This window comes from Falco punctatus, assembly GCF_963210335.1.
Source record: "Falco punctatus genome assembly, chromosome: 6".
Taxonomy (NCBI): domain Eukaryota; kingdom Metazoa; phylum Chordata; class Aves; order Falconiformes; family Falconidae; genus Falco; species Falco punctatus.
In genome coordinates, this window is record NC_137585.1 from 25413721 (window position 1) to 25439887 (window position 26167).

General features: G+C 47.5%; 1 protein-coding gene across 2 annotated transcripts in view; it reads right to left on the reverse strand.

Annotated features, from left to right (window-relative positions):
* Positions 1-13324: 13324 nt before the first annotated feature.
* The window catches only part of TMTC1 (transmembrane O-mannosyltransferase targeting cadherins 1), a 167461-nt gene continuing 154618 nt past the window's right edge, over positions 13325-26167 (reverse strand). For both annotated transcript variants that reach the window (XM_080393553.1, XM_080393552.1), the window contains 7 exons: positions 25203-25305; positions 22086-22221; positions 21182-21326; positions 20916-21053; positions 20408-20530; positions 19235-19312; positions 13325-18493 (listed from right to left, as the gene is read on the reverse strand). In XM_080393553.1, the coding sequence (XP_080249679.1) occupies positions 18353-18493; positions 19235-19312; positions 20408-20530; positions 20916-21053; positions 21182-21326; positions 22086-22221; positions 25203-25305 (864 nt within the window). In that variant the 3' untranslated portion in view covers positions 13325-18352. The remainder of the gene's footprint in view (positions 18494-19234; positions 19313-20407; positions 20531-20915; positions 21054-21181; positions 21327-22085; positions 22222-25202; positions 25306-26167) is intronic.

Below are 26167 nucleotides of genomic sequence, written 5' to 3' on the forward strand. Positions count from 1 at the left end.
AGATGCCTTGGGAACTTTACTCTGCTGGTGCAGGGAGAGGGCTTGGCACAGCAGCTGGGGAGAGAAAAGGGTTGTATGGGGTATTGCAGTGCAGGCATTATCGGCCAAGGCATGGGCTACAGCACTGCAATTGTTGCAAATACAAAGCACTTGATGTGCAGCTGAGAGAAGCCTCAGATGAGAGCACAAAATTTCTTTCCCAAAGTCCTGTTTAAAAATTCCCAAACTTTCAGGAGCTGTCCCACCAACACAGTGTGCTGTCATTCATTCAGCCTGCTAAGAGCTGACATGGCTATTCCGAGCTCATTTTTAATGGAGCACCACTTTTATGTTGGCCTTCCCTTCATCTTCTATGGGCATTTGATCTGCATGAATCCCAACACCGTTGCTTTGCAAAGGGTAATGCACCCACTTTGTAGCCACGTGGCTTCTGCTCCTTGCAGTTACTGCTCCCAATTAAGAGGCACCTTCTTAGCTGCAGACAGTCCCCCTTTGAAAGCATAATCATTAAGGATCCTTAGCAAAACCATAATAGATTGGGTATTAGTTGATAACAACACCTCAACTTTGATGGCTATGACGGAAATAACGCCAGCTCTTTAATAACTTGTATTAGCCCTGTAATCATCTGTACAGAAAAATGCAAGTGGCTGGCAGGGAGTCGCTAGACCTGCGCCTAGCTATAAAAGGCACTCCTGACAACCCACTAGAACTGTGGTACTTAATATAGTGCCCCTCTTCCCATACATATTCAAAGTTGTATTTGATGAAGAAATAACCTCCAATCAATCCTGCAAGCCGTTTCAGCACAAACAGCAGTTCAGATCTTGAGTTGGCAAGCACTCAAAGCAGGCTTTTATTAGAGCAGGGCTGGTATGCAGCACTCAAGGGACACCTCACTGAGCTGGAAGGGCTGCATTCAGCCAGAAAGAGGGCAGCTTGAGTAGCCTTCTGCTTTTCCTTTAGGGTATACAGGGGTCAGACCTGCTGTTGTAAACAGCGTCTCTGAAGTGGGCCTTACCAGTTTAAAAACTTTGGGTTTGCCATCTCAAATTAAAAGATAATATGCCTTGCTGCTCATGCAGCATCTGGAAATTAAACAGAGCTGCTCTGGGTGGAGGGAAGCAGCAACAGCAGGGCAGTTTGAATCCCTGTGTTGCTAAACAGGAGAGGAAAAAACCTTCCAGCAGTCGGACCTACCTGGTGTCATGTGCTGGGCAATGAAGTCACAAATGCAGCCACCCAGGAGAAGATGCCTGGTGAGCCCTGGGCCCTGGCATTTCTGTCGAGGGTATCCCATCTTCTGGCACAATCAACCCCCAGGACACCACACTGGCCAGAGTCCAGGTGCTACCTGTCCGCAGACACACAACAGGACCTCCAGAGTCAACCTGTTCCAGCTCCACTGGGGAAGAAAGGTGACATTTATTCCTGCGCCAGCATCCCTGACCTTTGATGGGGCTGATGACCAGCCAGCTTTGCTGCAGAAGCCAACACAACCTCGCTTGCTTCTTTCCAGTCACAGGGGCCTGGCACCGTCCCTGCTCGTTCAGCTGTTCCTGTTTAATATAAAATACACCACTCTAAGCCCTGTTGTTTCACTCCCCCGATCTGACCTGCAACTTGGCAACCTGCCCTTACCTGTGCACAAACCCCTCTTTTCTTTCCATGAAGAATGAACACCAAAAGCCGTTTCACTAACACCAGCCACAGCACTGCTTTGAAAAACGTTCGCACAACGTATGACAGAGGGCAGGGCCTCTATTTTTGGTTAAAAAAATATTCATGCGAGTACATCCCAAGGAGACTAGTGACAGCCGGGTCAGCAGCCTTCCCTAGGGCAGGGCGAGGCTGCCCCGCTCACACTGTGAGGGCCAGCAGAGACGGGTTTGGCACCGAGCACACTCCTCTATTGCAGACCATTGCCCGGTGGGACTGCCCGAGTGGAGGGATCAGAAGGCTTGAGTGTGTGTAAGGGAGCATCAGGGGAGAGGTGGGAACTGTCTGCTTTCCAGCCTCCTCGTAGCGCTGCCTGTGCCAGGCTCCTTTGCCCATCGCCTGCAGTCCCACCACAGAAGGTCCCCCCTGGTTTCAGCAGAGGTGGTGGCACTTACAGGCAGAGATGGAGGTACTGCCATTAGCAATGCCCAGGGCAGCTCTAGGCAAGGGGGGTTCATGCTTCAGTCTCCTGCCCACGTCCTCCCTCCCACCTGTAAAAGATGACTCCAGCCTTTGTTATCCAGAAGCTGCTTGTAAAGCTTTTGCTCAGCAAAGCACCAGCAGCACTCTCAGTGCTGTTGCTTCCCTTTCTCCCCAGGAGAGAAGGAGGTTTTCAGGTGGACAGGACCAGCCTGCTGCCCAGCAGGAGCCAGGACCAACCTTGCACGCGTCCTCCCACCTTCAGGGAAGCCAGCAGGCAGCAGGAGGCCCCGTGGCAGTGGCAGGATGATGCTCCTCGGCAGCACGCTGCAGGTTGGGCTGTCCATGAGGGGTAACTCCACCTCCTGGCACAGGAGCCAGCACCCCAGCTGCTGTGGGAACAACCAGGCCATGTCCGGCATCTGCAAGACAGCTACCGTGCGGCTGGAGGCACACGTTAACAGCCCCATCGCCTGGGAGCTGCATCTGCCCCTTCCCCAACACCCCAGCAAGAACAGCTGGGGGGTCCCGCACCGACTGCCTGCCTGGGGTGATGTTTTGAAGCCGTTTGGGATCACCGACCAGAGAGGCACCCAGCCAGGCAGGCGAGGCATTAGTTTGCCCCTAGTCAGTGCCTCAAAACAGGGCTGGAGCAGGTCATTCCCCTCAAGGCTGGGCAACAGACATCGCTTTCTTCTCCCAGGCACCCTGCCACAGGGCTGGAGCCTTGCAGGGGCCAGGACAAAGCCCTCAGCGAGCTGCTAGTGTGAGAGAGCAGCCCTGTCTGGGAGACAGCATGCTTTCTGCTGGGAGGGCTGCTGGGGAGCCGGGGACAGCAAGCCTCCTCTACTGTGGATGAGCCCCAAACCCACTGGGGATGTAAAAATAAAAAGCAACATACACAGACATTCCTGTCTCCTTTAAAATCTACCAAAACTCAAGCAAGTACTCTTCCTTTGAGGGAACAGTTTTCTGCTATCTAGAGGAGAGTCTAAAAGAGCATACATTTTTACATACAAGGGACCTATTGTCACTTTTGTAACACCTTGTAAGAGGCTCCGGTAAGCACACATGAATACGCACAGCAGCACTGCAACGTGCAACCTTCCCTAAAGTGCTCCAAGGTCCCACGCTGCCTGAACATGCTGATCTGCTCACCCCTAGAGGGGCTGGCCCTCTGGCAAGCAGAGGAGACCTGATGAGCGAAAGGGTACTTGAATTTTTCATCTGGCAGGAGTCACCACCTTCTGCATTTCTATTCCTGAAATAAAGTGGCTCCCTTCCCTTATCCATCACCCTTTATTCCTGCAACTGTGACCAGAAGATCCTGCCATTTGACTCGCCCTCAGACACCTTGCCCCAGCGACTAGCCACACACAGTGTCCCAGCCTGGAAGTCTTCATCCCTGTGGGGAAAGCAGGTGGACCAAACCTCATCCCCTGCAGAGGAAAGGGTGCATGAATGAGTGCATGAACCCCACCCTTCCAGGAACACGTCTGATTTACAGGTACAAACAACACCCTTCAAGTCACACTGTTCCATTTCTCCCCTTCCCAAAACACCACAGTCATACGTGGGTGTTTATAAAATGAGAATATGAACTGAAGTTAGTCACATGTAATTGAATTTATACATGGCAAATTCAGAGACAGAGATCAGGAAGATTTTTCAGAGATCAGGAAGATTTTTAACTACCTTTAAATGTTAACTTAAGCAGGAGGATACTTGGGAAGGGGACAAAAGAAGAGGGGGAACAGCACGGCAGAGATGAGGAGACCAGGTTCTGTCTGTATCAGTCTCTTACAGTGTGGGAACAGGCCAGTGCTTGTGAGGAGCTCTTTACATCGTTCTCCCCAAAGACCAGAGCTGATCGGATCAGGAGTTACACAGAACACGAATAACTCAAAAGATTCAGTTCAGTAGGTTTTCCTTGATACTGGGAGACAAAGATCACAGTTCTCCTTGGCTGTCCTGACAGGGCACTGGCCGTGCCAAGCCTTCAGAAGGGCTAAGCAGGGAGTCAGAAACCTTGGAGTTTCCTCAAGGGTTGTCCATACAGCTCAGATGCTGTTGAGCCCAGCTCATGCCTAGAGGCAGCCATCAAGAAGCCTTCTTCGTGGCACCTGCCAGTATGTCTGAGCCCTGAAAAGAACATTTGTTGGGTCTTATTTCCCTTATTCCTGCCATTATGGGCAAACCATAATGCTACACCATCTGAGCCAGTGAGCTGAGACATGACAGGGACAGAAGGTTGCGTTATGTTGGCTGATCTGCCATCTGATGGCCACAGGCAGTCATGGCCAGTTGGCTGGAACGCATCATAGCTCTATACAGCTCTGGGAATTGCCTTTGAAAAGCCCAGGAAGCCAGAGACTTGTGCCACTTCCCGAACTCTGACACCCTAAAATTATCTTCAGAGGTTTCACCTTCACCTGCAGAGGTACTTGGAGTGAGCAGGTTTTAATCCAGCCTGTTTCTCAGCGGGCAGGACCCTTGCAGCCCACATAACTAACAGCCCGTGGGCATGGCCGAGAGGAAGCCGATGGCTTTCCAGCAGCTAGCTGAGGGCTAGCCTTGGCACCACGGAGCTGAAGGAAACCGCACTGGTACAGCTTGTACATGGGGAACGCAAGGGCACACAGGAATCTGGTGCGCAAAGAAAGCATGAGCATAGCCAGAGCACAGACCCTGATGGAGGGGTAAACTTCTGGGACAATTAATCAAAGCCTAGGACAAGAATTAACCCAACTGTGTTACTTTGATAAGAATTAAAGGCATAATTGAGAGGACATTTCCCTAGCATAGAGAGCACGGGAAGGGAAGGAAGAGGGGTGGTTTTTTCTGGACCAGCACATCAGATGAGAACTTTGCCCATGTAAAGCACCTTCTTGCAGCAGCAGCTCATCCCCTTGGGCTCCCACTTACTGGGCTGGGTGCTGCAGGTGCAGCAGGGTCACGTTGCAATCCGTGTAGGGCAGCCAGATGAACTGGGGTGGATGATGACACGTGAGACAGGGATGCTCTGCTCTGCTCCTGCCTCTCTACCCACTGGAGGTGATGCTCCCTCACTGCCACCACCAGGCTCTTCAGGAGTTTTCTGGTGGGAAAAAAAAAATGGTCGTGAAAGAAGGGGCTGCCACCACAAAGCAAACCCTGACACTGAGTCTGCAACCCCACAACGTGCTCCTGCCCTGGGAACCAGGGCTGGCCTTCAGTAACAGGACTTTCAGCTGGGCTGATTTCACATTAGCAGCAGTGCAGAGGACTCCCTGATGTCCAGCTGGAAAAGCTGGACTGACTTTTAAAAGGATAAATAGGGGTTTTTTTTGTTTCATCTGCTATCCATCAAGCCACTGTTCATACCTGGGCAGCACACAGCTGCCGGGAGAAGTGCTGGCAGATTTCTTTGCAGCCAGCTTGGTACAGGGAAAAGGACAGTCTGTCACCTTGAGACTCACAGAACCCCTGTGCCATTTTTGGCCTTGAAACAACAAGCTCAGCCCTTGTTACTTGCAGTCTGGGATCCTAAAAGGCACATGAGAAGCCTTAAAAGCAATGGGAACGGATTGCCAAGTAATTTCAGCCCCATAAATCCTCCTTTTTAATTCTGTTATCAGTGCATTTAAGGGATGAGCAGAGGCTTACATCTGAGAGCTTTATGATGATTTTAGGCAGCTACATGTAGTTTAAATTAACTCTAGACAAGCGTATGCCCATTATGGTTTTTCTGCATATTTTATAAGCAATATAATGTCACAGTTAAACTTAAAAGCAATCAGCTCCAGCAGAGTCAAAAAACCATTCAGTATTTCCTTTAGCAATTAAGTAGATAGCGACATTATCAGATCAGTTACCCAATAAATAGATGGGCAGTAGATCCCATCTTTCGCAAACCAGATCTTTAGCAAAGGAGTTTACTGTCTTCTAGGGACCCAGCAAATGCTCTGGGGCGCAGGGAGGGACAGCTCTGCACTCTGTGGGAGACATGAATGGGGCTCATCAATCCACCTGGTACAGGGCACTGCAAGAGATGCCCACAAGAGCCACACAACTCGTCTGTGTTTTGGCTGTCAGTGCTTCCCATTACCAGCTCACACAGCACAGGGCACAACACAGCAGTGAGCTTGTCTCAAGATCTTTGCAATTAGGGCTGACTAAAGGTCTGCCTGAAGTATTACTGAACCTTGGCAAAACCCAGACCCGAAACAAACGCCTTTTCAGACTCTGCTCATTTGAGAGTCCAAGAAACCCCAGTGTCAAACAAGAGCTTTGAAGCTGGTTTACCACTGCTTTCTAGATTTTAATTTTTTTTAAACCCCTGCCCTCAACCTGTTCTCTAACCTCTATGGGATTGCAGCCCTTCTTGAGAGTCCAGCTGCTGTGAATTAGCACCAAGCTATTTCACCCAGGCAGCCTCTGGAGGTGGCAGGTCCGGGCAGCCTGCTTTGGGAGGGCTGGTAGGCACACATGATTTCTTACAGCTGCCTGCCCTGAAGCGTGGCCCCAGGCATTTTGAATCAAGGTGGGGGGGTTAACCTGACTCTGCTTCAATCCTTTCTAGTAAATTAGGATTTTTAAACATTTTTCCCCCACTCAAGGAAATGCTTCCTCTAATTTTTTAATTACTTTCAGCCATAAGTAACAGACCCACTAATGGCACAGCTCAATGTTAATCCCAGGAGGCCGTTTACTGGAACTGGAAAGTGCCCGTATTTCCCAGAAATGCCTGACACACTGATTGTCTAGTAATGCAAATGATGCAGTAACGGGAACATAGCACTGGCAGCGTAACAGTGGAGAGTAAAAGCTCCACCTAGTTTTGCACAGAATAGAGAAACAAGGAGATGCCTCGTTATCAAGGTTAATCTTGCACAATGAAGTTTTTATACCACAGCAACTGTCTTGTTGTTCAACATTAGTCCTCAAAAATTATGCTTAAGTTGAGCAAGAAACAGATGTCAAGCTGACTGGTCTGCAATTACATTATAATGGATTACAAAAGGGCTGCAAAGGGGCCACTTATATCATTGTCCCTGCCTATGAAGAGGTCTTCAGCATGGCCTGTGAAGCTAGTCTTGCATTAAAAGCACAGCAGCCAACGTGACTGCTAGAAGTTACGGGACAGCTGCCAAGGGCTGCTTTCACCAGGAAGCTGCAGTGCTGCTCCTTCTGCCTCAGAAATGCTTCTCTGGATGCTTGCTTAGGTGAGCAGGATCTTTTGAAGACAAAGCTCTTTAAAATTAATGATTTAGACATTTAGAAGAACCATGGTGGCATGGAGATTTCCCTGATGTCTGCCCCAGGGCTGCCCACGTCTCACAGAGCTCCTGAGTGCTGAACACATGAATATGGTGTGCAAACTCCCCGATGCCCCAGTGGTGAATGAGAGGAACGCGATCCTGGAGCATCCTAAACCAGATTGGACTGGACATCTCACTCTTTTTTTATCTTGCTGCTGCAAGAGCTTCCCCAGGTCTTGATGCTAGCCAGGGGTCCAGAGGATCCATCCCCCTGACCTGAGCACCCTACCCTCTCCCTGAACCAGCCCCCTCCTGTGACTTCCTGCTACAGACATTGTCAAACTGGTTCATGTGCAAGGAGTGGGTTTTGGGATGGGGGGGAGGTGGCAAATACTGTTTTGCCACAGGTGCCAGTGTTTGCTCTGGCAATGTGCAACCAAGTAGTATTTTTCTAAATAGAGCTGTGCCCTGCTCAGTTACTCATAAAGCATCATCCCACAATCATTGTTCCGTATTTTTCCTTATATACACGCAAGCTGCTAGGCAAGATGCAGGGGACCAGGGAGGCATCCTCCTGATGCCACTGTATAGAAACTATTTGTGTCAAAGTATTTCTTAAGGGAAGGTTGCTGGCATTAAACAAAGCTGTGCATAAAGTCTGGGTCAAGCTGACCCACTCTTTCAAGTACTCACCATCTCAAGTCGTCAAAACTGATGAATGAAAGGACTTCTAATCAAGGGAACCAGCCTTGGGAAACAAACAACAGATAATGATAAGACCGTTATGTAAGTTATGCAGAAAGAAGTCTCCACGTGAAAAACTTCTGGCCAGAAGAGGAGATAAGCTGATAAGGTGTTGCAATCCTCAGAAAATCAGTTGAAAGTAGGACAAAGGTAATTGTGGTAATGGGAGATCATGACCTCCAACTCAAATAGCCCACCAACAGAGGGCAAAACCCTGCTTCGGGAGCATACCTAGATAGTAAAAAAACTTCAGTAGCGCTATCTGAGGATGCGTACTAGTTTGCATTAGAAGAGAGAAACTTGTTTTCTCCATTACCAGCTTTATGGTATCCCTTCCTTCCCACCTCTGCAAACTCTTTCTGTACCATAAACCCAAGGACACCCTCAGCAGGCGCACGCCACAAAAGCTCCGCAGCTGCATTAGCTCACACCAGCCACAGATGTTGTCTTCACCATTAGTTCAACTCGTTCCCTTCCACTTTGGGAGAGAGGTCAGCCTGGGAAGCTGGGCAAGAGGGAATTTTACTCCAGCTTCCACTGGTGAGTGAGCAGCATTCTATGACTTGAGGATGAAAGCAGTGGCTCCTGCCACTCCTCCCCGTTGCCCAGGAGGAAGGGTCTGCCACACAGACCCACTGGGGCTGCCCACCAGGCACCAGCTGTCTCCCACCAATGATCTGAGAGAAGAATCCCAGCTGCAGAGCTTCCTCGGGCTCTTCAGGTCAATGGGATGATTTCCACACTTCAGGCCTACACACATGATGGAAACAAGAGTGTTTTGAAGCGAGACGAGGCCCCACATGCTCAAATGCATTACCTCAAGCTCTTCTGGCAAGTAGGGAATTAATGGGACAAATCCAGGTGTCACAGCTTTCCTGATTCCAGCCTGAGCTCCAAGCTGAAGGCAATTATATGGAGATAAATGAAAACACACTAAGAAGCTGATGTGTGTAAAGCTGAGGTCTCCTGTGAAGTACTTTCATGATGTGTGTGTAGTCATAAAAAAAAAAAAAAAGAAAGCAAATTTAGATTTCATCCAGTAGCCTAATTATTCTTAACTAAATGCACCTGGGGCTTAGAAAATTCAGTAACAAGTGCAACAGGTTATAGCGATGCCACCAGGCTTCATTCAAAGTTTGTTATTTCAAAGCTTCCATACCTTAAGTGCCCTGGGGCACTTAACCTGAGCAAGTAAAGTCATCGTGACAGATGTTGTCTCTGAACTGAGCTGGCCCAGCACTCGGTCTTAGCTTTGGTCTGAAACACATGGCAAGCAGACAGAGCTCCCTCACAATGCTTTTGGCACCAATTGTGCCTTACATATGCAGACAACGAGCACAGGGAAGGTTTGATTTAGGGGTGGCTACGTCTGGTTAAGTTGTAGATGCTTCATTGAACTGTGCAGTTTGAGATAAATTCGTGGCAACCCTGTTCATGTTGTCTAGGGAAAACCCCACCAGCCCTCGGCCAGCACAGAGTGATGCACACACTGACAGGCCTGCTGGGTCCCATGCTGGGTGGAGGAGAAAGAGGTGTGCTGCTTCCCCCAGGCAGCTCCAGATCATGACCACCATAGTAAAGATACACAAGGGGAGCGATCTTAAATACCTGGGACACAAAGAAAAGGAACCAACTGCAACTTCTCATAGCAGAGCTCTGCTTCTCCAGGCTGGATGGTTGCGGAGAGGGGCAGCATCAGGGCTGGCATTTCAGCTGCTTTGCTGAGAAGAAGACAGCAGCTTCCACTCCTTTCAGCTGGCCCAAGTCTGCACCAGCTAAAAATTACTGTTAATCACTCCCATCCAATGTGTTTCTCATGTCAATAGGAGGGGTCCCCTGCCTCTTCCAAGCCAAAGCTGGGATAAAAGTTCAGTTCCCAGCCATACAAACATAAGCACTATAAAGCTCATGATTTAGGAAGTACTTCCACTGTCCTCGCCCTGGTGAGAGCCTGGAAAAATTTACTGGAGTCACCAGGAGACCAAGTCTGGATCCAAAATGTTACCATCGCAACACCACCACTACACCCCTCTCTGACTTTGAGGCTTATGTCCTCTGTGTAGGCTTGAAGGTGATGCTACTTGCTTAATCTTCCCATCAAGCTGACAGGTATTAAAAAGCCCACCAACCTCTCATACCACCTTATCTGAGTGCCAGTGAACTGAGAAGCCCACATCTTTCTCCTCTACCTGGATGGCCAACCACCCCAAGACAAGTGGGGTAACAAGTGAAACTCATGCCACAAGGTTGTGGGGATCCTTGCACAATTCCTGCAGTTGTGCAAGGTCCCTGCACAACCCTCATCTGCCTGTAAAGGGGCTAACAGCTACCTGTTGCTCTGTTCAGACCACCCTCTCCCCGCCCCCCCCCCCCCCTTTTATAGCATTTTATCATATTCCCAGAGAACTCTCTGGCCTTAAAGGATTTGACTACTGCAAAAAGCTCAGGCACAAAAATCAGGCACAATTTTCCAAGCCACTGACCTGGACCAAGCTCTCCCTAGCCCTTGCTGCTGACTAGCTTTTCCAACAAGAGACTGTGGTGATTATTGCTATAGCAGCAAGTCTACTAGTGAAGTAGAAAATAAATAGACTTTGCCAGGAAGGTAAATGATAGAGAAAACACCACTCCCTTAGCTGGGGAGAGAAATAACATTAGCAACAGCAGAAGATCTAGCATCATACTGGAGTAGGGTGGGAGGGAGAGCAGTTAGGTGGTTATTTCATCTCTTGCCCCAGGTGGGAAGATCTTTTTATAATTTGTTTCATTACTAGGAGCAAGTCACTATGAAGATCACCATGCTACTGCCCAACTTGACCCCCTTTGCAGCCTAACCTGTGCTTACTTCCCTCTCTTACCTAAAGCATCCCTAGGAAGGAAGCTTTCATATGGAAGCAAGCCAGACAGGGAGTTGTAAACAACATTAGCCACTGCAGGAGAATGTGCAAGAAGGCTTTGAGAACATGCTGCCATTCATTGCTCTCCTAGACGCTTCTCTGACCTGGATGCCCCAGGGTCACCAGTTAGAAAGCTCAATAGGACCAAATTATTTCTCTTTGCTGCACAGCCAAGGGACCACACAGCAGGTGAGCAGCCTGCATGGGGAATGGCTCGCCACAGCAGCCAAGAGGCGGGCTGTGGTGAGCAGCACCTAGATGGAGAGGGTAAGAAGGGCTTGTGGTCCCAGCAAAGCTACAGCAAGGGCAGCCCAAAATCACTCATGAGGGGCAAGCACACCAAGCCCTGGCACCATTTGTGAAACTGACTGCTTACATTCACTGCTTTGGTAGCTTAAAAGAGCAGATAACACCAGCATGAACTGCTGTAGCCCCTACGCTGGGGAGATGTAGAAGATGTACAAGACTCACCACATGGAGCAAGGAGGGACAGCAGCAGCAAGAGTAGCCTAGCTCCCACCACAGCCCAGGGAAGGTACGCGGTGCTGGAGCCCAGGCTACGCTCTGCTACACACAGGGAAAAACAACCACCTCCCCCCAGCTGACAGATCCCTTTAACTGATGAGAGGTCAATCGGTTTTGGCAGGTGAGGTTGCAGAGCTGCAACTTGGGAGGGTTTGGAGGCTCTCCAGGAGGTCACCAGCTCCCTGGGCTCTCCTATTTGTAGTTTGCTGCCCACTCCCCATGGGGACTGTGGCAGGATCTAATGTCCCCCCTCGCTATTGCCACCAGACCTGAGCTGCATCTCATTGCTTTTGCAGAGGAGGGTTAGCGCAGGTAATGGTAAGTCCGGCCAAGTTCCTTGCTCTGTGGTCTCTCCTCGCCCAGGCTGGCCAGAGGGGCGTGTTTATAAGGTATGGTGGTGTCTTTGCTTCTTCCTTCCCAGAGGACACCAAAAGAGTTGGACACCTCCAGCAGCATTTCATTTGTGAAGCAATACACAGGTTTACAGAGAAGCTTAAGTAGCTGCTGTGAGGATGAAAATTATTTGACCTTTTCCACAGGGAGGGCCGCTATCCAAATACTACAGGAGCAACCAAAAGCATGGAGCTGCCTTTTGGTTTTGGGCCAGAAACTGCAGAGCCCCCAGGTGCTGCGGTGCTTCCAGACACACAGAGCCCTGGTGTCACCCACAGCAGAGCAGCCACCTCCATCCCACCTCGGGAGCTGCTGAGCAGCTGGGGGGTGCACGCCCTGGCGGAGGGGAGGGCAGCCCAGCTGTCCCTGCTTGCCAGGCCGCTGCCCATCCCCGGGGGCACTGCCTGCCCTGTTGGCCAGCTGGCAGCAGGAGACCCTCTCTCCTGTGGTAACAATGCCAAAGGCCAACTGGATCTGCAGGCAGCGGAGGTAGGCAGGACCGCCGAGCTCTGTTCCTTGTTCTGCTCGAAGGGCAAAACTGCACGCTGCTGCGTGGGGCAGGATCCAGGCTGTGGCCTGGGCATACGTCTGATTTCTCCATCAGTACAAATGAGGATGTGGGCAGGTGGGTGTTGGGTAGCAAGCTCCATTAAGAAACCCTGTTTGTGCTGGGATCTGAGAGAACTTCAGGCTGTATGGACTGACTTCAAAGGCAGCATGCGATGTCCCTTCATGCTGCAGAGGGGTTTGCACACACCAAGGTGACAGGAAACACTATGGCTTGTGTTCAGGGCTTTTGGTTCTCTTTCAGGTCCATTTTCAGTGGAGGTGTTCATCGCCATCACAATCCTCCGAGCAAACTCAAGCCCTGGAAGCATGCAGGAGCATCTGGGAATGTCAGCCAGGAAGAAGGGAATTAGAAAAAAATGAGTTTCTTTTTAATTTCTGCTCTTTCTTTTTCTACTCTGCAGACTTGTTTGACACATTAATGACAGATGTATAAAGCCTGACATGAACAGCTTATGTCAGTATAACATTTTCAATCACCAAGACCGTGTAAGCACCAGCCGTCATCCTTTCTCATGCTCAGGCTCCAAAAAATGCCTGCTCCCGTATTTTTATATGGCCAGACTTAAATACATGTGCTGCATAGTTGCTCCTACATGAACTGTAACTGGGACTCCTTGGGCAGTGAAATGTAATTCAAGCGGAGTAAGAAACTTTGGCCCTTCCACCTCCAGAACAACTTGTTCATGGTTGGTCCTAAGGAACAGGCTGACCCCATAGCCAAGAGAATAAAACCAGACACGGCACTTTCTTTTCTTACTTTTTATATAAAATAGACATTTACATACATTTTCTTTTGCAAAGACTTAGAGCATAACTCCTTTATGTGAAATCTAGCCATAAATCCCACAGTGAAAAAAGCAAAGACTTTGCAAATTCCTGTACCACTGACATACATCCAGCTGCTGCTAAGTATGAATTTATTTTTAGAAGACTTCTAATCTATGGGCTGTTTTCTTGAGTTTTTTTAAAAGATATGCACAACTGATTAAAAAGAAATTAGATACAGAAATAAGAGCCATATGAATAACAGGCAATGCAAACAACTCCCACATGAGAGGAACACACAGCGTGACATCCACTTCAGGCAGAGATTTCTACAGTAATACAGTTGTAGAAGCCATAACTTTTACAGAGGATACCACTGGGGGTATTTTCCAGAAGAAAACATTTTCACCAAGTCATTACAAACATGGCAATGAACTTTTGCACGAAATTATTGAGATTACCTGAAGCAACTTTGCCACATCGTAACACTAGTGAATGCCAAGCACTTTTTTTTCTTTTCCCCATTTTTCCCTTTTTTTTTTTTTTTTTTTTTTTTTTTAATGCTGGTTTTAAATGTACATGAAAGCAAGATGGTGCATTTTGATGCTGCTGCAAGAGACTGAAAGTTGGAGAAAAAACCCTCTAAGGGCTAATTTTTTCCAAAGATTGTGCATAATTGCATATATATGAAAGATAGAAATTGAGCACTTGGGCAACTTAATCACATACAGACTGACGAGACTGAAGCATATACCAACTGTTTCACTGAGCTGGAGGAAAAGTGGGGCAAAGGATCATACAACTACATTCCAAATTGCTTAATTATTAAAATTAGAAATTATCTTCTTTCACCAAATATTGTATACCATATCTGGCTTGGTTTCTATAATTGTTAAGAAGCTTTCATAGTTTTTAGATAATTTTAGGGGTGTCCAGCTTCCCCTGCAAGTTAGGCTCTTTATTTTGGATTTTTTTGACTTAGACTTCTTCCACCTATGTGCATGCATGCACACATCCTCATCGAGATCTCTGGAATGAAGGCCATTTGCACTGCTGCATTCACTTGCTGTTTGGCCAAAACAAGTGGCCTGCACATCTGTAGGAACATCTAGTCCAAGCAGTCTATGAGAGAAAGAAAATGCCCCCCACTGCATCGTTTATCCTGGGGAAGCAAAGAATGCTGTACTTTAAATAAGCAATAAAACAAAACAAAATCCATCAGCTGAAAATATTATTCATGGGGAAAGGAAAAAGCAACACAATTATTAAGTTTTTCATTTAGGATTAAAATGCACAGTGAGTACACAAGAGTCCTGTCTAACCAGCTTTCCGTTAATTCTCCACTCTAATATTGGTGAGCACTGAGGTTTAGCCAATGCAACTTGCAGAGCGCGAACTTCCCCCTCCAGGTAGAGCTTCAGCCATTTATTAATTTGTAATCTCTGCTAACCATGCTGAGCGCCGGAGTTGACAAAAAACAACGTATTTATAACTCATTATTTTAGAAGCTGTGCAATGCTAGAGGAAGAGGACATTTCCTATGATTAATTAAGATAATATCCAGTTTATCACAAGGTAAGTTCCTTGATTTATCATCCACAATAGCATTCTGTTTTGGTGGAGGTAACTCATTTCATATCGTACTCCATTCTTCTTCTTCGCCTGCAATAAACCTTTCATAAGATTAATGTCCTGAACAAACACAGCGTTTCAGCATGGACGCCAACGAGACAGGGAGTCAGCTCCAAACTTCACAAGGGTTTAACTGCTTTGGTAGCTTATGGTCTGAGTCATTCTCCAAATACGCTGCCAGTTTGCAGACCATCATCCTGCATAGATGGGGTATAAAGTGCTGGTTCAGGAAAGCGGGGTTTCATTACTGAGCTCTCCTCTCTCCGTAACTACCACAATCCTAGCTCCAAAATGTGGAGTCGGCCTTTCAGCATATAAACATAATCTGGTTCAACTGGGATTAAACTCCATGGATATGTTACCTGCCTAACTCAGGTAAGTGGATGAACGTAAGCCACGCCTTCCAACCAAACCCACGGGGAGGGTGGTCTCATTATTCTGCAAGTAAGACAGTGCTGCAAAAATGGTAATCCTTCTCCAGGATCTGGGAGGAGAGCACCCAAAGCTGTATTATACTTTTACATGTGCACTGGTTTTAGGAGGTCAAGATGGCTTTGATCAGGTTCTAGGACAAGAATGAGCCAATCATTTCTACCAGGTCTCTCCAAAAAGACAAACTAAGATTTAAGCTGAAGTTAAAACCACAGAACCAAGACTTCCCCTTCACAAAGCATTGCTATAAAAAATACAAGTTACTTTATATTTGAAAAAATATGTTTCACTGGCCACAATTTAAAGCCACACTGTTGTGGGGCCTGTAGAATATATAGTATTTATTTAATATATCTTTATGAGGCAAACTTCATAGCTGATACACATTTTTAAATAAGACATACCTCCCCCCACCCCTATCCCCCATGCCTCGGCGAGCTGTTGGAGCACTCTGGAGCTGCCTCCTCTGCAGGGGGCTTTGTGCTGTTGGGGCTGCACCAAACAGCCCTCTGCCAGCCCCCAAAGCCACCGCCACAGGGTGGTACCACGGGCAGCCAGCCAGCTTGGCACACAGGGCTTCGGTGAAGCTGCCCCACAGACAGGCTCACCCTGGGGAGAGGCGGAGCTTTATGGTCCAGGTACCTCTGAACACCCCAGTAATGAACCACCTATGACTGCAATGCACGGTGGGCAAAAGACTGCTCTCAAAGGCGCTTAAGCTTCAGTTTCCCCATCCGATGGGACGCTGCTGGCGTGACCCCATCTCCTCCTGGCCATCCTGGCAGTGCCAGGGCTGTGCAAAGCTACTCCATGCGTGGCATCCAGCAGAGCACCCGCACTGGGGACCTGCAGAAATGTCAGGTTGGCAAGTCCACAGCCATAAAAGTCATGTGAAAAGACAAAGAGTTGCTGGTCCAGCCCCAGGACCTCACACCTGCCGTTGGCCCTGGAAAGCAGAGTGCTTTGGGCTGAGAGGAGAAGAGAAAATACACCAGCAAAAGACTTGCTTATTTTGGTCCCAGCTGCTGCCTTGGGAAACTGGTTCAAAGGGAGAGAGCCCAGAAACTTATGTCACCACCTTCTCCCTGCAATGGTCTCTCCCTCCCAGCTGTAGGCACTGGCTGGACTCCTTGACCACTACCTCTCAAGTCCAGTCTCGTCTTGGTGGGCACACAGCCATGGCTCTAGCAGGTCCACAAGCCCTGGCAGGGCAGACATCTGTACCAGTCTGGACGCTCTCTGAGCTCCAAATGCAGTTGGAGTCATGTTAATAATTTGTCAGTAATTTGACCACCAGTAGTGGCTAGACACCGAGCTTTTTAAATGGAGCCAGTGGAGCCACCAGAAATCTGGAGCTTGCTGAGGTGCCATGGCCAGTACCAACTAAACCTGCGTGCCACATGGGTCACTGCCACAGAGGCTTTTCCTGACAGATGTGTACCAAGGCATCACCTACCTAATCGGAACTATCCTTTACTAATAATGCCAAACCCTGGGCTGCTCTTCTGCAGGAACTGGTCACAGCCTAGCTGAAATATAACAACTTTTACAGCAGTTTCTCGCTGCAAGAGGAACAAACTGATGACCTACCCTGATGTCCAAACCCAAAGGCAGTGGCACCAAGCATGATCCCACTAACTCTGCAAACTGGTACAAACCCTGGTAGAAGCAGCAGAAGTGCTGGTATTGCAGTGACAGTATGGTCAAATGTGATCTGCAGCTACTTGCTTTAGAAACATCGTGAAAGGGAGTTACTCAGGCATGCCTCGGTGGTATTGCTTTTTTCTAACTTCATACAATACAAGTCACAATGCCCAGCCACGTGGCCAGCTGTGAAGGATACTGCCCAATTCATATAAAACAGAGAAAATATATTAATTATTTGATTACTATAAGTTAAATAAATAAAGCTCAAAAATAAAAGCCCTCATTCTGAAGAGAATTTGTTTTCCCTTTCCAGTATTTAAAATATAGATTTATGACTGATCAGCTATGGGTAATTTTCTATATCTTTTGGGGGAGGGGTGAGAACACTTTGACAAAGTGTTTTGTCAGTGTTATCACCATGATAAATGGGCTTTGTCCCTGCACACCCATAAAAAAGCCTCTTTAGTACCTTTCCAGCCTAGGAAATCTTCCCTAATCTCTCTGTGGCTTTACTTTGCCTCCTATATTGATCAGATTGGTTGGTTGTTTTTTTACTGGGGACTGGACAGGAGGACAAATAATCCTAGAGCTTCCTATTCCCTTTGGATGCTTCCATTGTTTTTCAGAATAATAATTATTTGGCCTGGAGGGAGAGAGCAAAGGGTAAAGCCATATGATATTTGACAGTACTGATGTCATGAACCTGAATTACTACAAAATTACTACGTTATGAGTAAAACATTCAGGTGAGATCTTCCCTCAAAGGATCATTTGTCCTACTTGTAGAATCATCCTCTAGGGTGATATTCAGATACCATTTTCCCTTTCTTTAGAATAATTTTCCAGTCACATTTAGAGCTGTAAAAGTGGCCACCACTTTCTCAGCATCAACCCCTTGAAACCTTTTCATGTGACTGTTATGACCATCTTTCCTGGCTCAGAAGGACCTGGCAGCACTTGCAATGAAGCCCATCAGTGGTACTTTACATGGACGAGGTGACACTGTGTCAAGCAACAGGAGGTGCTATTTCACCCCTGCTGCAATGGATGAGCACTTTGTCTTCATTGTTTCCCCAGTGATAACCAAGATATCGAAGGTACAAGTCCCACTCACACTCCTGGTGTGATTAAAATGGGTTCAACCTAAACATAAATCTTGATTAAAGGAAGGTTTTCATTCATTCCCCAGCATGTCCCACAGGAGTCAAGTGTCTCCTGTAACTTTGGTCAAAGACAAGCATGCATTCAAAATTTGCCTTCCATAATTCTGAGTCCTATCAAAGTTCCTTCAGCATCACTTCAAGCAATAGGCTTTCACCATACTCTTCTCCAAGGGGCATAGGGTTTCTTTTCACTGGTGACTGAACGCTATGTTTGGTCTTTCTCCTGGACTTCCTGAAACCGTTTCTGCAAGCGATCCAGTTTGGCCAGATTCTCCTTCAACAACTTGCTGTTTGGAACCAGCTGTAAGGCTTTCTCATAGTAGCCACGGGCAGTGACGTAGCTCCCCTACAAAGAAAATGAGTGACAGATCTCATCTGCATTCCCTGACATAAAAAGTTCATTCCCTGGGAATGGCAAAGACCATAAAACAAAGGAAAAAGAGTTTATCAAACTTAATACTGTTAGATAACAGGAATACTTCTACATTATGAAATGGATCACCAGGTGCCATTAGCCTAAATTTGAGCAAACTCACATGGCAAGAAGTAGATTTTAATTTTTCCATTATGTTGTACCAAAAGAGTTAAATTTTACTCAGTGGTAGGACAGCTTGAGAATATCACACAACGTGACTCCTTAAGACCCAAATCATAATGATATGCTAAAGTATTCAAACAGATAAGCAACCACAGGGCGGGCTGTCTATTTTTGTCATTTCATGCCAGTATTCTGCATTAGACATCTTTATTAAATTAATTAGGTAGAGAGGAATCTTAAAAGGTGACTCACAGTGATATTTTTCTAAAGTAGGTCAGCAATTGAAGCAAGAAAACTTTAGAGATGGGAGGTTGCTCCTCGAAGCCTGCCCTCTTAAAATACAAGCTTTATATTACAGGATACATATTCCTATGCAACCTGGTTGGGAAAATCTAGTTGGGGTGGACTGACTTTCCTCCTTTTTAGATAAATTATGTCAGGGACACTCATTGTGTACGAACTTGCAGCTCTTGACAGTCTGAAACAAATTTAGCTTTCTGTCCTGAGTCTCTACACTTGACAGCTTAAGGGAAAGCGAAACTCTCATACCTTGATGTGCTCAATGCCTCCCATATTCATCCAGGCCTGAGCTTGGTCCGGGTTGAGCTCCACCGCCCGTTTATAGCTCTACATAAATATAAAACGGTTTTAGGTTATGAGGCTGACCCTTCAAAAAAACCCAGTGGTGGAGGGGAAAGGGAAACCAAGTTTTCACTCCTGAATACATTTAAAATAGAATTTCAAATCCTTCTCATATGCAATGCATAAGCTGAAATTCAGTTTCTTTACAGCAGAGGCAATGTAATATACTGCTTCACCGCTGAGCTCATCTCACAGGTTTTCCCTGCCCACTGCACCCTATGAAGGGCCACACCAACCCCTGTGACCTCTCCCTGCCACCCTGCACCACTGGGGTCTCCTGCATGTCAGGGGTATTTCCTCGGGCAGGTGCTTGCCAACCACAAGTCGTGTATGGGCTGTGATACTATTTATCTACAAGGCTGCAATATGGAGCTGGCTGCAGACCACGGTACAGCCACTTGCGTGGAGGTTTCACAGGGACCCAAGGGCAGTGCTATCCCTCCCCGCTGCTTCTGCCACTGCGCATGGGAGAAGCAGCAACAAGAACTCTGTCAAACAGTACCATTTTTTATGGTGTCACCACAGGAAAGGATTCAAATTGGGATTAGACATCTCTAAGGATACTGAGAATATTCACAACTGTCCCAATAATACTCAGTGTTATTATTTAATGCTAACAATTTCTGAGCTATCAAGTCTCCTGCTCCACAGGATAAGTCAACGTCTCAGCCATTAGGTAATGAGGTGAGGTATAACAACAAGGTGGGCTCTTACAGGTCCCCAAGCTTCCAGCTGAGCTACCTGGAGTTGGCCATCACCAGCAAGAGGGGCTGGGGCTGGATGGAACAAGGGTCTGGTCAATGAGAACACGCCTAGGCTTCTCCAAAACCCCACCTCAACTCGTACTTAAGCTCTCAGAGCAGGGAGCTGTATTTCCACACAGGAATGAGGAAAGAAGTTGCAGCAAAGTCTGGCAAAGTTAAAGCTTTAGCTGCCCCACAGCTTTAGCTATACCGCTGGTGAACTGCTGAAATCCCAAGGCCAGCACCCAGGGTGTGTGCACCAGGGCGTATTAGATGCAATGAGCTCACTCTAACTTTTAACCTATAGAACTACCCCTAGGGCTTGGACCAGTCATACCTCAAAAGCCTTGTCAAGGAGATTCTGTTCTCTTAGCTGGTTTCCTTTAGTGAAAAAGAGCTCTGATATGACTTTTGGATCCTTTGGTTTTAGCTGAAGAGCTTTTTCTATAGCTTCAAGTGCCTGTGAAAAAGCAAGAGAACACTGCGTTACTGTATTCCACGCCTTTCCACTTCTCATGCTCTCCTTGCCACTAAGGCCTCCCAACGTAAGACTCATCTTCCTCCTTCCCTTGTTTGCCCCACACCATTAACACAAGTAGAAATGGGCTTTTTAAATGCCTGTGGCTGATGGGCAGTGGGGCTGACAGCTGCTGGAGTAGTAAGTGATAAGAAAACCATACTGCTTAGCTTCAGTCCCAGTACCTAAATAAAGGTTTTAGTGAAAAAATAAATCTACTGGATGTGTGGTAAGGTATGTGACATGTCTCTGGAGAGATGGAATGTAAAATTCAGCCTGAGCTCTGTGTGTGAGCCCTTGGGACAAAGGTATCCCATGGCCACAGTACCTTGGTATAGTGCTCCTGCTTGCTGTAGATGGCTGACAGAAGGCGGTAGCACTCCAGACACTCCGCATCCTCATTGAGTATATGGTTCGTCATCTTCTCAGCTTCCTTTGTCCGCCCCATCATTGCTAAAACCTGAGCCTAGGGAGCCACATTGTAAAGGGTTATGACCTTCAAAAGCTCAGCTCTCCTTAATACACAACGCTGCACTCAGCAGCTGGTGATCCACCTGCATGGCCCTGCCCTGGCCAAGCTCTCCCCACACTCACCAGCGCCAGCCGGATCTCTTTGTTCACAGGCTGCAGTGATGCCGCTTCTCTGTAAACCTGCAATGCCTCTTCATACCGCCCCGTGTTGTAATACAGAGCCCCCAGCGGGGACAGGATTTCAGCCTTCCGAGATACCTTCAGGGCCCTGGGATTTGGGAAAAAGAGGTGGTGTGAGGATCAAAGCAGAAGAGCGAGGTGTGGCTTGTGCTGGGATGGAGCAGTGAAGCCCTGCACTGGGCTCATCCCATCACGGGAAGCACAGACTTAAGGTCGCAAGGAGGGATGAGTGTGCCCACAGCAGCAACCCCTCTGGCCACCTGAGAAGGGGAGAGGACCACCTCCAAAGTGCACGTGAGCATGCCATAGGGGTGGGGATGGCTGATGGTGGCAGAACCTGGGGAGTGTGAGCACAAATCTGGGAGCCAAAAAGCAGGCAAAAAACCCTAAACAGTCCACCCTGTTGCACACTGGTAGTCAGAGCCTGCCTACTGGCACACTGCTGTGAAGGGCTGGAGTTACTGGTGGTACCAAGGTTTCGGTGCTGGGCTGTGCAGCAGCTATGGTTGTTACTGCTGTGGCACCCACAGACCAGCTTCGAGCAGGGTGGGAGTTGTGCTAATAACCTGCTCATGCCACCAAGAAAGCTCTGACTTTATTGTCAGAGCATCCTCCAGCCAAAAGCGGCAGTCCAGGGAAGTCAACACTGCCTAAGTCTGCGCTGCCTCTCCAAGCACTCCCCCAAAATAGCCAAATAAGCAAAGGTAAATCTGATTTCAAATGGACGGAGAAGGAAGGGAGGAAAACCAAAACATGCGCTGACAGATTCATGTATCAGAGGCTCTGTAGCAGAGACAAGCTGTACAGGGGAAGAGGGAAACTTCTGTCTCCCATCCCAAATTCTTACCGCTTGTACCACACCTCAGCCTCTTTGTTCTGTGCCAGGGAGCGGTGAAGCCTGCCCAGGTTCACCATGGCCACATGGTGAGCGGGGCTCAGGCGGATGGCCTCCCTGTAGTGGGACACAGCTCGCTCTGGAGCTCCTGGAGAGGAAAGCAGCTATTAAACTGGTGAATCAGAAAAATCCTGTCACAAATTCGACACTCAGTAATGCTCTGGGTTTTCTTTCATCTATCGGTCTACGCATGAGAACCACTTAGAGAAAGAAATCCTGCCTCAGCCTTTTTAGATTAAGTGTAAGGAAAATTGCTGTCCAAACTAAGATTTAGGCTCCAATATTCAGAGACAATCCTGAGAAATAGATTTTCTGCGGGTGGGATTTTGCAGGTCAAGGGTACAGTCACCAGAAGAAGACTCCTGACTGAAAGCACCCTCCAACCATACTGCAGGGTGGTCGCACCCTCTGTGCTAGGGACAGAGCCCACCTGAACCATCTCCTGGTAGAGCATTCTTTGACCCTGGCCCACTGGAGAGATGGGCAATGGAGACACAGAGAACAAGCCACCCAGTATTCCCCACAACCCCACCAGAGCCACAAATATTTTCAGCTTTTTCCAAACAGAGACTATTCCCTCCGCCCCTGTCGCACTGGCCTTGCTCAGTCTTTCTGCCTTGCTCAACAGGACTGGGAGTAGCTGCCAGTGACCAGCTAACTCCCACCTTGGGACAATAAATCCCAGACCAGAGGTGCCCAGGTGCCTATTTTGGAGCAGGTAGGCACCGTCAATGTGTTGCAGAGAGCCATTGGGTGGCACTGCTTCGCTGTGCAAAAATGTCTACCGATGCAAGGTCCTGCAGTCCATGACATCACGACAACAAAATACAACACTGTGCAAAAAGAAACGTGCCAGACCACTAGCCCCAAAGCCTGAAGTTCTATTTCTGACCGTATATTTTTATTTAGCTAAAAAATGTCTTTCCTCAAGAAGGATCTTGCAGTGCTTTCCTCAGGCAGGACTTGCTGACTACCTACTAAATAAATTAATGGAGCACAGTATAAAGTTCCAGCATTCCAGCAATGTGAATATCGTATTTTTAATGCCAGTGCTCATTTCATTGGTTTGCACACTTTAGACCAGTTAATCTCCCGATGAAAACCAATACTCAACAGAGCTTTGTCCACCAACAAAGCTTTTGAGCATTGGCATTTTTTAAGCCAAATCACTTCACAATGTATTTAATTCCTTTTCTAGCTGCAGAACTTGAAAACAGCTTGCACGTGCTGGGACACTGGACATACGCTGCCATGTGAATTTTATTTTCATAGTTGTTCAGATCAAGTTTGGTTTTCCTGAGACTATCTATGCAATATAAAACTAACACTGATACTTCTTGGTGTCTCCTTTCTAGGGCAGAGGAGGGGCATCTGTAGGGAGATTTAGAAGCACTTAAGATTCATCCAAGGCCAATGACGTCTTTCAGGGTGGGACTTTCTCAAAACATCCAGCAGCAGCCTCCATCTAGATGTTTTTGAAAATTGTATCTACAAAACATCTTGGGAAGCAGCTGGGCATGCACCTCAGTCTATAAGTCAGCCAGTGTCCCCCCTTGCTCAGGACACAGGGGTGATGTGCATCATCAAAGGAGACACATTGAGAGTGTATGACCACTGCAGAGCTATCTAGAGGTATGACTTTCCACAGCTGATACTTGCTGGAGGCTTGTTGCACAAAATCCTGCAACTGGCGTGGTGTTTTACAGCATCTCCCTGTGCCTGCCGGGGAAGAGTGCAGCCTGTGATGGGCTCACTACCAGTCACTTCCTTCACGCCTTGTCATGTCTCCAGAAGGGTTATTTACACATCATGCCTGAAGTATCAAAAGTCAGTGTTTTTTTTTTTTTCCTGTTGTTTGTGTGTAGGGAAGTGTAGGAGTAAACCAGGAAAAGTTCGTTTTGACTTTGGCAGAATACACAAGTGCAAAAAATAGAAAGTGCACTGCACTGTGTTTGAACCAGATTTTTTGGCAGGAATAGGGCAGTTTATCTGCGTTGGCAAGCAAAGATGAGTACAATGTCAGAGTGAAATTATTGAGGAATTCTTATTATTTGCAAACTTGAATTTTGCCAGGGCACAAATTCAGAACCTCAACCTCTGTCATTAATGCCATGAAGCCTTTTTTGATTATGAATTTTGGCTTCATATTTATTTCACACAAGTACTACAAAAAAGCGATGGCTGAGCATCAGCTCAGAGGTAGGACAGCTAACTGCAGGCCGATGGACACCATTACCCTTTCTTCCTAAGCATCACTTGAGCTGGGCACAGTGTGAAAGCGACAGAATGGGTAGCAACCACACACTTCAAGCCTGCAATATTTCATCACTGAGTCTCCCCTCTGTTCTGGGGGGGACTGGAGTGAGACAGTAGTTTGGTTTCCACTAGTCATTTGTCAAACTTGGCCTTGCTTATAAAGCTGTCAATAACAGGCAGCAATTACAGCAGCATTTTTTGTTGTTATGTGGATGCCAGGAAGTGTCTGAGTCCAGGGAAGTTGGATAGGAACCAGGAGCCCAGAAAAGAAAGGCTTTGTACGTCATTACGGAGCTCCTGAGAAATCAATTTACCCCACAGTATCTTATGTTTTGTTTTCACAGATGATTGTGGTTTAAAAGCCATGTTTGCTCTCATAGCCGTGGCACTCAACCTTTAGAGTCAAAGAGCTGCTTTGTCACCAAGTAGAGTTGCAAGTGCTCCAAACACCGTAACAATCCACTTGTGTGCCTGGGATTTGGTTTGATGTGGCCATGCTTTCCTGGAGAAATGGCAGTATTGTCAGGGTGCTGCCCAGCTTAAATTGAAGAGGACAACTGGCTGTGCAAAGATGGTGAGAAACACTGAAGGAATCAGCAAGGCTGAATGCCACTGCCACACAGTGCCTGCATTGATTACAGATTTCAGTAGGCTGTGCCATCTCAGCAGCAGGGATATTTATTTCCAAGCTACAGTGGAGGCACGCCTATTGATTTGGATGCTTTTGACATCCTTTTAGATGTATACTGCTGAGTAACACAAATCAAAGCAAATAAGGCAGAGAAAGAAAATTCGTTGCTCCTTCTCACTTACCAGTATCAACTAAGAAAACACCATAGTTGTTATGCAGATCGGAGCTCTCCGGACAATTCTCTATGCCAGCCTTATAGACCTCCTCTGCTTCCTTAAGCCGCTCCTTAAAAGAGAAGATTTCTTAGCCGTGGCAGAACGCGTGTCAGCACCGTTTGCTGCACACCTGCATTTTGTGACAACTCCCTTGCTGCACAGGGAGCTCAGGGTGCCAGCCCACCCCACTGTCTAGCAGACCAAAATTTTACCCCATGGCATGGATGCAATATAGCTGCCATCTGGTACCCTAGAGCAATTCAGACAGCCTTCCCCCATACATTTGCAATTGCAGCTACCTGTGAAACAAAAATAACAGCTGGAAAAAGTGGCTTCTGTGCAATGTCAGCGAGTCCCAGCTGAGCATGCACCCATCCAGGAAACACACAGTGACAGGGGTTGTGTCGGTTCTGTTGAGAAATATCTGTCATCTGGGAGCTGATATATTCTAATTTATTTGTTTAACAAGCATCTCACTGGCTAACTTTTTTCCCTCTGGAGCTTTGCTGTTTGTTCCTTACGCAGTAGGGAAAATACAAGGAATGAAAGCTTGGTGTGTGTGGTATCTGGGGGACGGGGAGCTCATGCAGGGGGCTGAAGGAAGCTGGATGAGGATGGAAGGCAATGAAAGAGTGGGGAAAATCTGACAGATTCAAACTAAAACCAGGAGTTGCCAACACATGAGATGGAGCTCACTGGGACTGACAGGATGTACCAATGTGCTCATTCCCAGATGCACTGAGCCTTTATATTTCATAGAGGTCTGTTGGTGCTGAACATTTCCGGAAAATAGTGATCTTTTTTGGGGGAACACTCTGCCTACAGAAAGTGTCCCACTAGCTGGACTCTGTCTAGCCTCAGCTACCAGCAGCTCAGTCCTGAAATGAAAATAAAGTGTCTCATTTGGATCAAATAGCAACTTAATAAGGTTT